We start from the raw sequence: 17,500 nt of genomic DNA on the forward strand, positions 1-17,500 counted from the left end.
CTGTATTTGAGGGGTGTTTTTTTTATACTACTAGGCCTACATATCGTTTCGGACAACACTGCAAAGAATGTGACATGGCAAGATTAAACGCTTCCGCCATTCACGGAGGTTAACGAGGTGTGCGGAGTTGCTCACTCATGAAAGTATAAACCTAGATTGAATCTATTGTTGAAAACCTGCAAAATATTTGGAATTATTCTGGATTCATTACACAGTAAAAAACAAAACAAATTAACGTGCTGCTGTTCAGAGAGACACTACATTTCTGTATTTTAATCTTAATTTATCGTGGTTCACATCGATATCGGGATATCCAACAATGTTATCGCACATCGCAATTCTAGTCCATATCGTGCACCCCTAATGAGAAATATTAATTTAAGTTTGAATGATGAATGAATCAATGAACATAATCATAAACATCTTGTTTATTTTTCCACCAGTCTACTACACAGACCAATAGATGAGTGCAGAAAACAGAGCAAACAGTTTTCAGAACACTGGAAATTCTGACCAAAAATGTTATTTAATTTTGGAAGTTTTGCTCAGTATATTGGAAGAAAAAGAAGAATTGAAGTAAATCAGAAGATGTTTTTTATTAACATTTTAGATGGTATACTTTTTCTTTAATTTCCCAGGCCTCTGCCACAGGCATCTCTATAGTGCCTAGAAGTGGTCTTCTGCAAGCTCAAAGCAAATGACTGGATCTTCCATTCATCATCTATAATATGAGCTGTCACACCAAGATAATTCTTGTTGCTAACAGAGGTCCAGTGATCCCTAGTCAGACCCACATTTGTGGCGCTCTTCACAATAACCTGTTTTACTTCCCTTTCCTCATCATACAGCTGCTGGATTTTCTTTGACATTGTCTTTCTGGACGGCAGTTCGTAACTTGCATCAGTTGACGCAATTTGCAGCACTTCTTGTAAGCTTTTATCTTAAATAATGTGACGAGTTTAAACGCCTCCGCCGCTCGCGAGGTGTGCGGAGTCACGCGCTACAGTCACTCGCGAAAGTTTAATCAGTCTTAATGGTCCAATGAAGGCAATTTAAAAACCAGGACATTTCCTCACTTAAATAAAACCGGGACGCCCAGGTCAGGATGTGAAATACGGACATGTCCCGGGAAATACAGACGTTTGGTCACCCTATCGTACTAGGAATACATTTAGCAGCTAAGTTATCATTAATGACCTGCGCGTTAGCCCCAACATGTTTTGCGTTGAGGTGGTAACGAAGGGTGGAAATGCTCCTGTGATAAGCGAAGTCCTTCCTACATAAAGTGCAAATAACACTATTTGTGTTCGTACTTCCATCTGGAAGTTTCTTATATTTAAATTTCCCATCCACCAGCGTAGCTTCTTCAGTCATCTCCATCATGATCTTATTGTGCGTCCATATAATCTGTATGACTGGAACTCGTGCACTTAAATGCGTTAAAATGTGTTAATTTTTTTAGTTCGTTAACTTTCCTGTAATTAATTAATCGAAATTAACGCGTTAAAGTCCCACCACTAATATTCACATGTACAATACACTCACTATACGTATATATTCACATGTACAATACACTCACTATATATATTCACATGTACAATACACTCACTGGCTTTATTAGGTACACCTGTCCAACTGTTCATTAACGCAAATGTCAAATCAGCCAATCACATGGCAGCATTTAGGCATGTAGACATGCTGCAGTTCAAACTGAACATCAGAATGGGGAAGAAAGGTGATTTAAGTGACTTTGAACGTGGCATAGTTGTTGGTGTCACACGAGCTGGTCTGAGTATTTCAGAAACTGCTGATTTACTGGGATTTTCACGCACAACCATCTCTAGGGTTTACAGAGAATGGTTTGAAAAGGAGAAAATATCCAGTGAGCACAGATCTGTGGGCACAAATGCCTTGTTGATGCCCGAGGTCAGAGGAGAATGGCCAGACTGGTTTGAGCTGACAACACCAACAGTAACTCAAATAACCATTACATTTCAATCAAGGCATGGAGAAGAGCACCTCTGAACGCACAACACACCAAACCTTGAGGCAGATGGGCTACAGCAGCAGAAGACCACACTGGGTGCCACTCCTGTCAGCTAAGAACAGGAAACTGAGGCTACAATTCACACACAGACTCACCAAAATTGGACAATAGAAACGTTGCCTGGTCTGATGAGTCCTGATTTCTGCTACAACATTTGGATGATGGGGTCAGAAATTTGCAACAACAACATGAAAGCATGGATCTATCCTGCCTTGCATCAACGGTTCAGACTGATGGTGGTGGTGGTGCAGTGGTTTGGGGGATATTTTCCTGGCGCACTTTGGGACCATTAGTACCAATTGATCATCGTGTCAATGCCAGAGCCTACCTGAACGCCTTTGGGATGTGGTGGAACGGGAGATTCGCATCATGGATGTGCAGCTGACAAATCTGCAGCAACTGTGTGATGCTATCATGTCAATATGGACCAGACTCTCTGAGGAATGTTTCCAGTACCTTGTTGAATCTAAGCCACGAAGGATTAAGGCAGTTCTGAAGGCAAAAGGGGGTCCACCCCAGTTCTAGCAAGGTGTACCTAAAAAGTGGCAGTGTGTGTATATACTCTCTGTCTGCCCTTTCTCTCTAACTCTGTCTGCCCTTTCTCTCTATCTCTGTCTGCCCTTTCTCTCTCTGTCTGCCATCTCTCTCTCTGTTTGCCCTCTCTCTCTCTGTCTGCCCTCTCTCTCTCTGTCTGCCCTCTCTCTCTCTGTCCGCCCTCTCTCTCTCTGTCTGCCCTCTCTCTCTCTGTCTGCCCTCTCTCTCTCTGTCCGCCCTCTCTCTCTCTGTCTGCCCTCTCTCTCTCTGTCTGCCCTCTCTCTCTCTGTCCGCCCTCTCTCTCTGTGTCTGCCCTCTCTCCCTCTGTCCGCCCTCTCTCTTTCTCTGTCTGCCCTCTCTCTCTCTGTCTGCCCTCTCTCTCTCTCTGTCTGCCCTCTCTCTCTCTGTCTGCCTCTCTCTCTCTCTGTCTGCCCTCTCTCTCTCTGTCTGCCTCTCTCTCTCTGTCTGCCCTCTCTCTCTCTCTGTCTGCCCTCTCTCTCTCTGTCTGCCCTCTCTCTCTCTCTGTCTGCCCTCTCTCTCTCTCTGTCTGCCCTCTCTCTCTCTCTGTTGGCCCTCTATCTCTCTCTGTCCGCCCTCTCTCTCTCTGTCCGCCCTCTCTCTCTCTGTCCGCCCTTTCTCCTGGAGCTCCCGTGCAGCACAGGGTTCCCTGACAGAGTTGTGGCCAAGCACACTCTCCCACAGCAAACAGAAATGGGGATTCCGGGAAGACAGCCAATGTACACATTTTCCCTCTCTCTGAATGTCCCTCTCTCTTTCCCTCCCTCCCTCTGTTTCACTCCCCAATTTCTCTCTCTCTCTCTCTCTCTCTCTCTCTCTCTCTCTCTCTCTCTCTCTCTCTCTCTCTCTCTCTCTAAATCTAAGTTCAAAGCAGCCCAAAGTAAAATAAAGATGGTATCTGCTTTCCAGATTTTTTTTTCTGGGGAGAGGAATATAAGAAGTAAGTCCCTATTGGGGGGGTTGGGGGGGACGGGGCAAGTTGTGGGGGGAAGGGGTGAAATCTGTGCCTGTGTAAAAATGCACTGGCTGATCTGATGCATCATCCTGAGTTTGAGTTGTGGTGGAGTGCCAACACCTCTATCACAGGAGGGACCATAGCCACAATCTGGACCCCTTCATCTCTCTCAGACTGAGCTACAGAGTCGAGCTATAGCTGCTTCAAGCTGTAGGTGCTTTGATTTCATATAGTTCATTTTACATTGACATAATCTCAGTTGATGGCTTCAGTTTCAGAAACCTCTCCGTTTCATAACTGCATAATCTCATAGTTGTTTAAGCGGTCACCGCTTGCTGTTGAACCTGGTAGTCTGTCCCATCATTTGTCATCTCTTTTAAATGCTTGTTTAGTGATCGCTGTTAAAGTGCACACTCACTGTTTAATTGCCCCCTTTCCGTTTGTTTTAAAACGGCTAATGAGCATCTCCCCCCTTCTCACTGCTGGAGAGAGCTCCTCTTAACTCCAAGAGCTGCTGTACCCTAAACTTCAAAGCCTAGCTGATCTACCCTTATGCCACAGATGGTAGAGCTGAAGGAGGTGGAAATGAGTGTTTGTTTGGAGGTGAGCGTCTTCAGTGGACTGAAGAAGTTCCACAAGGTTTCCATGCTAAATTGGAATAACTACTTAGCGGTTTTAGCGAAGCTATTGTTGAGGGAGGATACAATGCACATCAGAGATGGCACATAGGGTCACACAAGAACAGCAAATTGCATAATGTTGTTCAGTAGTCTTCATTTCTGTGCATGTTTACGTTCAGCACAAGTCGGGTTGCATGGTGTCCACTTTGAGGACAGGTTCTGGAATAGGAATGTTTAGAAATCCATTATAGAAACTTAAGTAGCCTCTTGCAGGGCTTTGAGTCACTTTCATTGTGTCTTATTATTGAAAAGCTGAAGAGTGCCAAGGATGAACCCCTGATGCACATCACTCGAGAGCCTATTTCCTTTGGCTTGTGTTGGATTCAGAAGGACTTAAAGGAATTAATCTGCTGTGTAAATGACTCTCTCCTGGGCTTCCCTGCAGGAGTCCAAACCCGATGTCCCTCATGCAGGAGGGAGAGAGCTGAGAAGGAGCGTTGCTCTCTCACCCTAATCGCAGCCCTGCTGCTCCCTTCCCCTGCAGAAGCCCCACATCAAAACCAGCTGTCCCCATTTTACAAGGCCACGTAATGTTTTATCGATCCTGCCATCGGGGGTGCAAACAAACGGGCCATGACGGTAACAAGGGCCCCTGGCTCCAGACGCACACCCTCCTCCAGGATCTCTACAGTGACTGTGCCTCCCCCTGCACCCCCTGCCTGCTCCGTTCTGCTTACAAGGGGAAACAGCTATTCCAATCATGCTCGCCCAGCCGGCAGCTCATCTGGAGAGGAGAAAGGGAAGCTGTTTTACGTTAGCCTTTGGGTCATAAACCCAGCTGACATGGTGGGCATGAACATGGCTAATGTAATACCGTGCATGCGCAGTACCGTGGACGGCCTATTCAGCTGCATTCAGATCTGCTGTACAGCATTGTGGTTATGGCTATGGTTATGATCTCTACTTATAACATTAAAGACTTTTATAGACATTTTAGAATGCGCATATAGATGGCATGACTCCTGCAGATGTTGATATAAACACTCATAATGGTTGAATTTGGAAAATTAGCTACTAATGTATATGTTCTAAATGTTTTCTAAAGCTTTTTTTGTAGGGAACCTACAGCATAAAAGCATATCTGTCACGTTCACAGCTCCGGACCCTTCCCTATGGGCGTGTCGTTATGTCGTCTGCGTGCAGTTATGTCCATGTTTGTAGTTCCGTGGGTGTTCGTTATCTCACCTGTGCCTTGTCTCGAGATCACGAGGGTATGCGTTAATCACCTATTTAATGTGCGTTCGCGCAATGTCTTGTGCTCGTCTTTGTCTAAAGTTCCGTGCCTGTGTGAGAGTTGTCTTTTTTCTGCTTGCCCACCGCACAGAGCTCAACGTGTTTGTTCTCACATTAAATGTTTTATGTTGCACCATTCGACGTTCGTCGTGCCTCATACTTCGAGCGTCACAGAAAGACGAGCCGCAGGATGCACGTCAGCACGCAAGAAGGGTAAGAAGAAGGCCAAGCGCCATCACGCCTCTTCCCCTGTGCGTCGCCGCGACGTACAAGACCCAGATGAGAGGATGCAGCAGGAGCCAGTGTGTGCGAGCCTGTTGCATCAGGCTCAGGCGGCCGAAACCGAGTCTTCCGGCTGGCCGCTGAGAGGGTATGGAGCGGGAGGCGCTACGCTCCAACCCTGGCACGAAGAGGAGTCCAGTGAGCCCATAGTGGTGGGGGTAGGCGCCTTTGCCCTCACCCCCCCTGAATTCGAGTTTGGGAGTGAAGACTCCGGAGAAGAGGAGAGCACCCCCCCCCCCCCCGGGTGCTCGGATGAGGAGAGTGAGGAAGAAACCAGCAGCTTTCCCTCCGTGTCGGTAGCTCCCAAAACGTCTGAGGGGGAAGAGAGCAGCCCCACGCCATCCGTTCACTCGGCACCCACCGAGCACTCCGGTGATGAGGAAGAGGTTAGCAATGCTGAGTGCTCGGAGGGCACCATGCAGTTTGCGAAGGACGTTCCTCGGGCTCCCTCAGAAGGGAGCGGTATGGACTGTTCCCGCTGCCCGACCACGGAGGAACCCATGTCACTGGGTCGGGGCGTCTCAGAGAGTGAGGAGGAGATGGGGCGAAGTGACGGTATCCCCGGGAGCGTGTAGGGGTCCTGGTATAGCCAGCGGCCCGAGGTGGGGGTTCAGAACGCCCGTGGAGACGCCGCGGATACCAGCCACCGCGCGGCGCAAAGCCAGGACTCCGGTAGCGCCCAGAAGGGCGGCCGAGGCTCCCCGAGGGAAGCCACCGGGAGCACGGCCAGCGGGAGCCCTTCGGCTCCGTCCTGAAGACCGGAGGGACTCCACCACCTGTCTCGCCCGCAGTGTTTGCGACCCCAGGAGGGGCTGCGCCGCCGCTTCCGCTTTGGCAAGCAGCCAAAGCGATGTCGTGGCTGCCGGTGCCTGTGTGTTTGTCTATCCCCGTGTTTTTCCCAAATCCCCTTTTACCTCTTGTGCCATTCGTGTTCAGTGTCCCAGTATGTGTGATTGTAAACGTGCCCATGTTCAATGTATTTTCCCGTCTTCCCAGGGAAGGTGTTTTAGAGCTGTTCGCGGCGGTTCCCGCCATCGGGGGAGACGGCTCTCGGAGGCTCGTGATGCCGGCCGCTCTGGACCTACCCGTCGGTGTAGGTTCGGGGCTTTCCAGCTGCGCGGGACGCTCCGGGAGTAGTGAGCCCCTGGTGGCAGGCTCTGTCACGGTCACTGCTCCGGACCCTTCCATGTAGGCGTGTCATTATGTCGTCTGCGTGCAGTTATGTCCATGTTTGTAGTTCCGTGGGTGTGGGTCGTTTGTGAGCGTGTTCGTAGTCTCACCTGTGCCTTGTCTCGAGATCACGAGGGTATGCGTTATCACCTATTTAATGTGCATTCGCTCAATGTCTTGTGCTCGTCTTTGTCTAAAGTTTAGTGCCTGTGTGAGAGTTGTCTTTTTTCTGCTTGCCCCCCATACGGAGCTTAACGTGTTTCTTCTCACATTAAACGTTTTGTTGCACCTTTCGACGTTCGTCGTGCCTCATACTTTGAGCGTTACAATATCTAATTTAACACTTCTTTGTGAAGTTCTTATGTTATAATATCTGACTGAAGAGCTCAGTCAGTAACTAGGTATTAACTAGGTAGTAGGGTATTACTAATAATACTAGGGTATTAAATGTACTCTAAAAAGTAATTGTAAAAAAAAAAATACAACTATTTATTGACCCTAACATTAACGTTATCAATTTCTTCTGAAGGTTGATGGCGTCTTTGCTGTCCCCTTGGCTGATCTTTATGGTTTGTGTTTCTTTGGACACAGAGGGCATGTGGGCCTTCACTCAGGACCTGACTGCCATCCTGGTGAAACAAGAGCCCAACCTCCTGGTGGAGGCTTCTCCTGTCACAGCGCCACATCTGGCCAGTGGTGCTCAGCCCCTCTCCCTCGCCCCCCCACCACAGAGACGCCACGCTCATAGCAAGGTAGGACCCACCACCAAGTAGTGAGAGTACCAAATAACTCCAGCACACTTACAGTAATTATAATACAACTGCATCACAAACGACTACTAGCACACTTACAGTAATTATAATACAACTGCATCACGTACGACTACTAGCACACTTACAGTAATTATAATACAACTGCATCACGTACGACTACTAGCACACTTACAGTAATTATAATACAACTGCATCACGTACGACTACTAGCACACTCAGCCCCGTCGACAGGGGGGGACAACCGGGTCTGTTGTCCCGGGCCCTAGGGCCAGGGGGGCCCATCAAAGAGCCCAACAATTTATTTTTTATTTAAAGTCTATAATTTTTAAATAATCTTGAAATCTTTCAATAATATAAAATTATGTACTCATAATAAGCTCAATGGCTCAAATATATATGTTTTTTTTTTTTTACCTATCTGCATATTTTCCATTAAGTGCATACACCCCCGCTTCCCACTGAAAATGGTTTGATCCAGCACCGACCGTAGCCGGCTGGTATCCGCCCAACAGCGGGAAATACAGTGGTGGATAGTTAAAGTAAATACAGAAATCTGGAGCGCAGAAAAGAAAGGAAAAACATTTACCTGACGAATTTTAAAGTTGCATTGTGTTCCAGGTTTGAAAAATGCTGGAATTTAGGGTAAAGTACTTGAAAATGCTTGAAATTGTAACTACTTCGTTTCACAACAAATAGCTGTCTGACTGAACAGTTCTCGTGAAGACGTTAAGTTTGGGCGTTATGAAAATAAACAACCATTAAATAATGTGATAAAAAGCGAATTATTTCGAATCATTTCGAGTATATGTATAAATATTTAACTTAATTAAGTTTAACGTGCTGGGAAATATTGAAATGGACCTTTAAAGTGACGTACACGTGCTTTAACTCCACCTTATAAAGGTGTATGAACCCTGCAAACATGACTTTGTTCATTGCGCTGAAGCGCGGCGCGCGCGAAGTTACAAAATTCGAGAGGTGCACGACCTCGCGAACCGACAGCGCGCAAGGCCCTCGCGCACGGGCGGAGCCACTGCGATTAGCGCTGGGGGGGCACATGAATCTTTCTTGTCCCGGGCCCCAGCAAGACTGTCAAAGGGCCTGAGCACACTTACAGTAATTATAATACAACTGCATCACGTACGACTACTAGCACACTTACAGTAATTATAATACAACTGCATCACGTACGACTACTAGCACACTTACAGTAGCGAACGCTTATTGTTGTTGAGCGGGGGGGGGGGGGGTGGCGAACGTAAGTTGTTGAGCGGGGGTGGGGGGGGGGGGGTATTGTATTTCGCAATCGATCGCCAGTGGAGGGCGACATAGTTAAGACATATGACATATGTAGATATGAATCGGAGGTAAATAAACTAGATTTTTTTTCTCGCCATGTGAAATCGGAAGTGTGGCGTGTGATCGTGTGAAGACGGTCAAATGCGTGTGTCACACGCTCAATGCGTGAGACTTGAGAGCCCTGATTATAATACAACTGCATCACGTACGACTACTAGCACACTTACAGTAATTATAATACAACTGCATCACGTACGACTACTAGCACACTTAAGCCTGGTTATACTCGACGCGCCGCGAGCGGCGCGAGGGTCCGCGCGAAAATGACGTAATCGCTGTGGCTCCTCCCGTCGTGCACCTCTCGAATTTTGTAACTTCGCGCGCGCGCCGCGCTTCAGCGCGATGAACAAAGTCATGTTTGCCGGGTTCATACACCTATACAAGGTGGAATTAAAGCACTTGTACGTCACTTTAAAGGTCCATTTCAATATTTCCCAGCACGTTAAACTTAATTAAGTTAAATATTTATACATATACTCGAAATGAATCGAAATAATTCGCTTTTTTATCACATTATTTAATGGTTGTTTATTTTCAAAACGCCCAATCTTAACGTCTTCACGTTCTCTCATGTTTCGTCCTGGAATTACAAGAGGCTCGTATTTGTTAACGTAATTTCAACATTTTAATGTACTTTAGCCTAAATTCCAGCACTTTTCAAACCTGAAACACAAAGCAACATTAAAATGCGTCAGGTAAATGTTCATTCCCTTTTTTTTAGGGGTGTTTCTTTATACTACCACATATAGTTTCGGACAACATTGCAAAGTCATATTTATGTTATGATGCTTGGTGTATATATACGGTCTCTGGTCAGGTAAAATGTTCTTTCACCGGTTTTGCAGAGGTTTTTTATTCTCCACTGCCACCTATCGCCACCTATCATTTCGGAGAACACTGCAGCGACGCTCGCGACGTTCGCGAAAGTATAAACGCCTACACCGCTCGCGCGAGGTGGGCGGAGTCGCGCGCTACGGTCGCTCGCGAAAGTATAAACCAGGCAGTAATTATAATACAACTGCATCACGTACGACTACTAGCACACTTACAGTAATTATAATACAACTGCATCACGTACGACTACTAGCACACTTAGAACGTGTCTAGGATTTGAAAAGTTCAGTGTCTTCAGTTTTTCTATCCTATGGTCATTTCTAAAAAGAATGTTTATTAATAAGGTTTAATAATGTTTATTATAGTTGATCCAAAAGTTGTGACTAAGGATCACTGAATGAATGGAAAAGCTGATCAACCTTACAGACACTGAGATCCTGGAGGACCAGTGCTGTATTTGGAATAGAATAAAATAAAACATACACACTCACACATATCCTGAACTCTTCTCCTAGGCAGCTGGCAGCTGTTTGTGTGTGTGTGTGTGCGTGTGAGCGCGCGTGTATGTGTGTGTGTGTGTGTTCAGCTCAGTGAACCCTAAGTCTGAACTCCAGCTGTTTCAGTCATAGCTGCAGTACAGGGTTGGAATCTGCTGGAGACGACCACGGCTGCAGGCATGACAGAACCTGCACCTCTATAGAACCTGACAGAACCTGTACCTCTATAGAACCTGACAGAACCTGCACCTCTATAGAACCTGACAGAACCTGACAGAACATGCACCTCTATAGAACATGACAGAACCTGCACCTCTATAGAACCTGACAGAACCTGACAGAACCTGCACCTCTATAGAACATGACAGAACCTGCACCTCTATAGAACCTGACAGAACCTGCACCTCTATAGAACATGACAGAACCTGACAGAACCTGTACCTCTATAGAACCTGACAGAACCTGTACCTCTATAGAACCTGACAGAACCTGCACCTCTACAGAACCTGACAGAACCTGTACCTCTATAGAACCTGATAGAACCTGACAGAACCTGCACCTCTATAGAACCTGACAGAACCTGCACCTCTTTAGAACCTGACAGAACCTGCACCTCTATAGAACCTGACAGAACCTGTACCTCTATAGAACCTGACAGAACCCGACAGAACCTGCACCTCTATAGAACCTGACAGAACCTGTACCTCTATAGAACCTGACAGAACCTGACAGAACCTGCACCTCTATAGAACATGACAGAACCTGCACCTCTATAGAACCTGACAGAACCTGCACCTCTATAGAACATGACAGAACCTGACAGAACCTGTACCTCTATAGAACCTGACAGAACCTGTACCTCTATAGAACCTGACAGAACCTGCACCTCTACAGAACCTGACAGAACCTGTACCTCTATAGAACCTGATAGAACCTGACAGAACCTGCACCTCTATAGAACCTGACAGAACCTGCACCTCTTTAGAACCTGACAGAACCTGCACCTCTATAGAACCTGACAGAACCTGTACCTCTATAGAACCTGACAGAACCCGACAGAACCTGCACCTCTATAGAACCTGACAGAACCTGTACCTCTATAGAACCTGACAGAACCCGACAGAACCTGCACCTCTATAGAACCTGACAGAACCTGCACCTCTATAGAACCTGACAGAACCTGTACCTCTATAGAACCTGACAGAACCTGCACCTCTATAGAACCTGACAGAACCTGTACCTCTATAGAACATGACAGAACCTGCACCTCTTTAGCAGTATGGCCATACTGGGCCTTTTCAGGACATGCAGTCATCTTGATACACACTGACACTGTGGAAAAGCTTGTCATCTTTAGGGATGATGGTCATTTTTATCCGGTGAATTAGAGCATCATCGAAAACAAGATGGTAATTCAACAGTGGTTGATAAATGGCTCTCTACTTCATAAGACAGAATCCAATTGCTCAAAACAGACAAGATGTGAGCCATGTCTGTCAGATTTTTACAGTAACCTGTCCAGTGTGCTGTGTTTAAATCTCCCTTAACTTGAGGGTTAGAGAGGTCTTAAGGGTTTGGCAAGGGTTTTCAATAACCGTTTAACTTTCCAGTAAGACATTGTTTGTTCTTCATTCCTTCTGATTACACACCGTTCTCTGCTGTGACATAAAAACACACACACACACACACACACACACACACACACACACACACACACACACACACACTATCTGTTGGCCTCTCTCTAGCATTCCCCCGTTTCCTTTTCTCTGGGGTAATGTTAGCAGGTGTTTGGTGACTGCCTGCCAATATGTACACATAAAACAAGAACATCTACAACCTTGGCTATACTGGACTGTAAGTTACTGAGGACATCGGGTCATTAGGAGACCAAACAAGTGTGGCAGGTTGAGAGGAGATGGTCCTGGTTAGTTTGAGAGGAGAAGGTTCTGGTTGGTTTGAGATGAGATGGTCCTGGTTAGTTTGAGAGGAGAAGGTTCTGGTTAGTTTGAGAGGAGAAGGTCCTGGTTAGTTTGAGAAGAGAAGGTCCTGGTTGGTTTGAGAGGAGAAGGTCCTGGTTGGTTTGAGAGGAGAAGGTCCTGGTTGGTTTGAGAGGAGAAGGTCCTGGTTGGTTTGAGAGGAGAAGGTCCTGGTTGGTTTGAGAGGAGAAGGTCCTGGTTAGTTTGAGAGGAGAAGGTCCTGGTTGGTTTGAGAGGAGAAGGTCCTGGTTGGTTTGAGAGGAGAAGGTCCTGGTTAGTTTGAGAGGAGAAGGTCCTGGTTGGTTTGAGAGGAGAAGGTCCTGGTTAGTTTGAGAGGAGAAGGTCCTGGTTAGTTTGAGAGGAGAAGGTCCTGGTTAGTTTGAGAGGAGAAGGTCCTGGTTGGTTTGAGAGGAGAAGGTCCTGGTTAGTTTGAGAGGAGAAGGTCCTGGTTGGTTTGAGAGGAGAAGGTCCTGGTTAGTTTGAGAGGAGAAGGTCCTGGTTAGTTTGAGAGGAGAAGGTCCTGGTTGGTTTGAGAGGAGAAGGTCCTGGTTAGTTTGAGAGGAGAAGGTCCTGGTTGGTTTGAGAGGAGAAGGTCCTGGTTGGTTTGAGAGGAGAAGGTTCTGGTTGGTTTGAGAGGAGAAGGTCCTGGTTATTTTGAGAGGAGAAGGTCTTGGTTGGTTTGAGAAGAGAAGGTCTTGGTCTGCTGATATGTTGCTACTCTTCACTGTTCACTATGACGAAAAAATAGTTCAACTGAGAAGGACAAAACCACTGATTTACATACCATAGACAACAAACACAGATTTTTATAAGTACATAAGTACATATTCTAAATTACTATAATTTAGATTGCATTATGTTATTTTTAACCTGTGGAAGGAGGCTTTGTTTCCAGAATGTTCTATGGGAAGCTCTCATGTCAATCAAAAAACAAGTAGAGCTGTTTTACTATTAATAGTCGTGTGTTTTCAATCAAGTTATTTGAACAGAAATTTGGCTTCATACCATTCTGCCAAGATCAGCTGGGAGAGACCAAACAAACAGATCAGCTGGGAGAGACCAAACAAACAGATGCTCTGGTTGAGTAAAGTAGAGGAATGCATACTGTGCACTGTGCTACTCTATAAGCAGCAGAGATCCACTGGAATCCACTCAGATATGATGGGCATTATCTTAGGGTGACCATATTGTGATGAAGAACAGGGCTGCCCTCACTGACGCGGCTCAGGGATGACCTCACACACAGCGCCATGCGCAGGGCCCTAGTGCCTGAATATTTACATTTTAATGATCCAATGAAGGTCATTTAAAAACCACTTCCTCACTTTTTTGGTTACCCTAATTATCTTCCCCAGGCTAAGTAGCCATGTACCATTACATCTTGTATATGAGTATATGTGAAGGCATGTGTTTGGGTCCTATGTGTAAGTTTGTGTATATACTGTATGTGTCTGGGTGTGTGTGAGAGAGTTTGTGAGTGTGTTTGGGTAGAGGCTTTCTGCATCTTTAGCTTGCTTTCTGAATCATGTTGTTTCAAGCACCTTTAAATGCCATCAGAAACACATAAATACCATCAAAAACATTGGCATGTGCATTTCATACTGGGGTTGGATAAGTTTTGTACTTATTTTTATTGTGTATTTTTAATTTGTTTGTTAAATTATGTAAGGTGACCTTGAGTGCCAAGAAAGGCACCATTAAATAAAATATATTATTATTATTATTATTATTATTATTATTATTATTATTACTCATTCTTCTGGTGAAAGTGGAGACATTCAGAAAAAGTATATTTATATATATATATATATATATATATATATATATATACACATGTATGTATATATATATATATATATACACATGTATGTATATATATGTATTGATGGTACAGATAAAGGTGAATGTAAATGACGTGTAAATTCTTTGTTGTGTCTGGTTGGTATAGGGAATCCGGGAACAGAACTCCAACTTGGTACCCACTATCAAAGCTGAACCCAGAGACGTTAACCGGTTCCTCAGCGTGCCCACGGGTATGTACATGAACGCACACACAAACACACGACTCACTGCTCCTCATTATACTGTCATTATAAAGCCACTTCAGTGGAGTAGTTTCTAGTACCCTTATATTCTATCTGCTAACTAACAAACATCACTAACACAGGGTTGCCAATAAACGTAAATTGTTAATGGGGCGGGGTGTAAAATGGGCACAAATTAAGTATTATATCGCGATCGATCGATCGCCAGTGGTTGGCGCCAGAGCGAACTAGTAACTCATTGAATCATAGATGTGGATCAGAGGTAAATAAACTAGATTTTTTTTTTCGGCGTGAAAAATCGGATGTGTGGCGTGAGAGCGTGTGAAGACGGTCAAATGTGTGTGTCTCACGCTCAATACGTGAGAGTTGGCATCCCTGCTAACAAACATGGTTCTAGTTCCTTGTTGTGAATTGCTGTTGTGTCTTTTTGGTCACTCATGGCTGGATGTTGAGCTGGCGTAGCTGTGGTTTAGCTGATGTGCGCAGGTCGCTAGTTTTGTTCATGTTTCATTGTTTTGCCGTAGAAGCTGCTGGAGTAGTTTCTGCTACCCTTGTAGACTATCTGCTAGATACATGGTAACATGTTCAGTCACCTAGATAAATGGTAACATTTCAGATGTTTTCCATAAATAATTCTTTCTGTGCTTCATGCTGGTGAAGAGAAGCTCAGTAACTTTACTATAGATTGGGACTTTCTGTGCAAAGTTTCATTTTCTCTGTACTATTATTTCTATTGTTTTGATGTAACTAGCAGCTTGGTTAACGTTGCATCCTGACCCAAGCCCCAGCCATTCTGATTCTAAATGGTACGATTCAGGAGTTCAGAGCCCAATCAGGAAGCCCTATGCAGTATTTATATATATATATTGTGACGAGCGGGTGAGCAACTAAAAGGAAGCGATCACGCCAAGTCTCAGGGAAAAAGGATGGTTTAATAGAAAGTGTGCAAACCAAAACCCGTGCAAAAGATCCAAATTAAGGATATAGACATATATAGGCAAACAAACGACCCTCAGGTGAGACGGATCACGGGCTCCGCCCACCTGAGGGACGCACATGACGTCACACAACAACAACAACAACAGCCGCTGTGGACGGAGGCGGCCGGTAGGGGGCCGCCTCACCGTGACATATATATATATACCGGTACGTATGGACGTGTCTCGTCCGTTAAATGCGTTAAAATGCGTTAATTTTTTTAGTGCGTTAATTTTCCTGTAATTAATTAATCGAAATTAACGCGTTAAAGTCCCACCACTAATATATATATACACACGTGGACAAAATTGTTGGTACCCCTTGGTTAATGACAGAAAAACCCACAATGGTAACAGAAATAACTTTAATCTGATAAAAGTAATAATAAATAAAAATTCTATGAAAATGTACAAATGAAAGTCAGACATTGCTTTTCAACCATGCTTTAACAGAATTATTTTAAAAAATAAACTCATGAAACAGGCCTGGACAGAAATGATGGTACCCTTAACTTAATATTTTGTTGCACAACCTTTTGAGGCAATCACTGCAATCAAACGATTCCTGTATCTGTCAGTGAGACTTCTGCACCTCTCAGCAGGTATTTTGGCCCACTCTTCATGTGCAAATTGCTCCAGCTGTCTCAGGTTTGAAGGGTGCCTTTTCCAGACGGCATGTTTCAGCTCCTTCCAAAGATGCTCAATAGGATTTAGGTCAGGGCTCATAGAAGGCCACTTCAGAATAGTCCAGTGTTTTCCTCTTAGCCATTCTTGAGTGTTTTTAGATGTGTGTTTTGGGTCATTATCCTGTTGTAAGACCCACGACCTACGACTGAGACCAAGCTTTCTGACACTGGGCAGCACATTTCTCTCTAGAATCCCTTGATAGTCTTGAGATTTCATTATACCCTGCACAGATTCAAGACACCCTGTGCCAGATGCAGCAAAGCAGCCCCAGAACATAACAGAGCCTCCTCCATGTTTCACAGTAGGGACAGTGTTCTTTTCTTCATATGCTTCATTTTTCAGTCTGTGAACATAGAGCTGATGTGCCTTGCCAAAAAGTTTTTTGTCCATTTTTGTCTCATCTGTCCATAGGACATTCTCCCAGAAGCTTTGTGGCTTGTCAACATGAAGTTTGGCAAATTCCAGTCTGGCTTTTTTATGTTTTGTTGTCAACAATGGTGTCCTCCTTGGTCGTCTCCCATGAAGGCCACTTTGGCTCAAACATCGACGGATAGTTCGATCTGAGACTGATGTTCCTTGAGCTTGAAGTTCACCTTGAATCTCTTTAGATGTTTTTCTTGACTCTTTTGTTACCATTCGTGTTATCCATCTCTTTGATTTGTCATCAATTTTCCTCCTGCGTCCACGTCCAGGGAGGTTGGCTACAGTCCCATGGATCTTAAATTTCTGAATCACATGTGCAACTGTAGTCACAGGAACATCAAGCTGCTTGGAGATGGTCTTATAACCTTTACCTTTAACATGCTTGTCTATTATTTTCTTTCTAATGTCCTGAGACAGCTCTTTTCTTTGCTTCCTCTGGTTCATGTTGAGTGTGGTACACACCTTGTCACCAAACAGCACAGTGACTACCTGTAGCCCTATATATAGGCCCACTGACTGATTACAATATTGTAGACACCTGTGATACTAATTAGTGAACACACCTTGATTTAACATGTCCATTTGGTCACATTATTTTCAGGGGTACCATCATTTCTGTCCAGGCCTGTTTCATGAGTTTATTTTTTAAAATAATTCTGTTAAAGCATGGTTGAAAAGCAATGTCTGACTTTCATTTGTACATTTTCATAGAACTTTTATTTATTATTACTTTTATCAGATTAAAGTTATTTCTGTTACCGTTGTGGGTTTTTCTGTCATTAACCAAGGGGTACCAACAATTTTGTCCACGTGTGTATATATAACTTGTTTATGCAGTATTGGGGAGCTCAGAGAGAGACACGCAGAGCGTGACTTTCTGTGGACGGAGCCTGGTTCTCTCTTTGGGCAGAGCCTGACTCTCTCAGGGGGTGGAGCGTGACTTTCTGTGGGTGGAGCCTGACTCTCTCTGTGGGCGGAGCGTGACTTTCTGTGGGCGGAGCCTGGTT

The 17,500-nt window shown here is 45.0% G+C and overlaps 1 protein-coding gene across 1 annotated transcript in view; it reads left to right on the forward strand.

Annotated features, from left to right (window-relative positions):
* Positions 1 to 17,500, forward strand: part of creb3l1 (cAMP responsive element binding protein 3-like 1) — a 47,430-nt gene that overhangs the window by 15,810 nt on the left and 14,120 nt on the right. The window contains exons 3-4 of the mRNA XM_077005477.1: positions 7,511 to 7,671; positions 14,310 to 14,394. Of these exons, the coding sequence (XP_076861592.1) occupies positions 7,511 to 7,671; positions 14,310 to 14,394 (246 nt within the window). The remainder of the gene's footprint in view (positions 1 to 7,510; positions 7,672 to 14,309; positions 14,395 to 17,500) is intronic.

The sequence above is a fragment of the Brachyhypopomus gauderio genome, chromosome 1 (genome assembly GCF_052324685.1).
Source record: "Brachyhypopomus gauderio isolate BG-103 chromosome 1, BGAUD_0.2, whole genome shotgun sequence".
Lineage (NCBI taxonomy): Eukaryota > Metazoa > Chordata > Actinopteri > Gymnotiformes > Hypopomidae > Brachyhypopomus > Brachyhypopomus gauderio.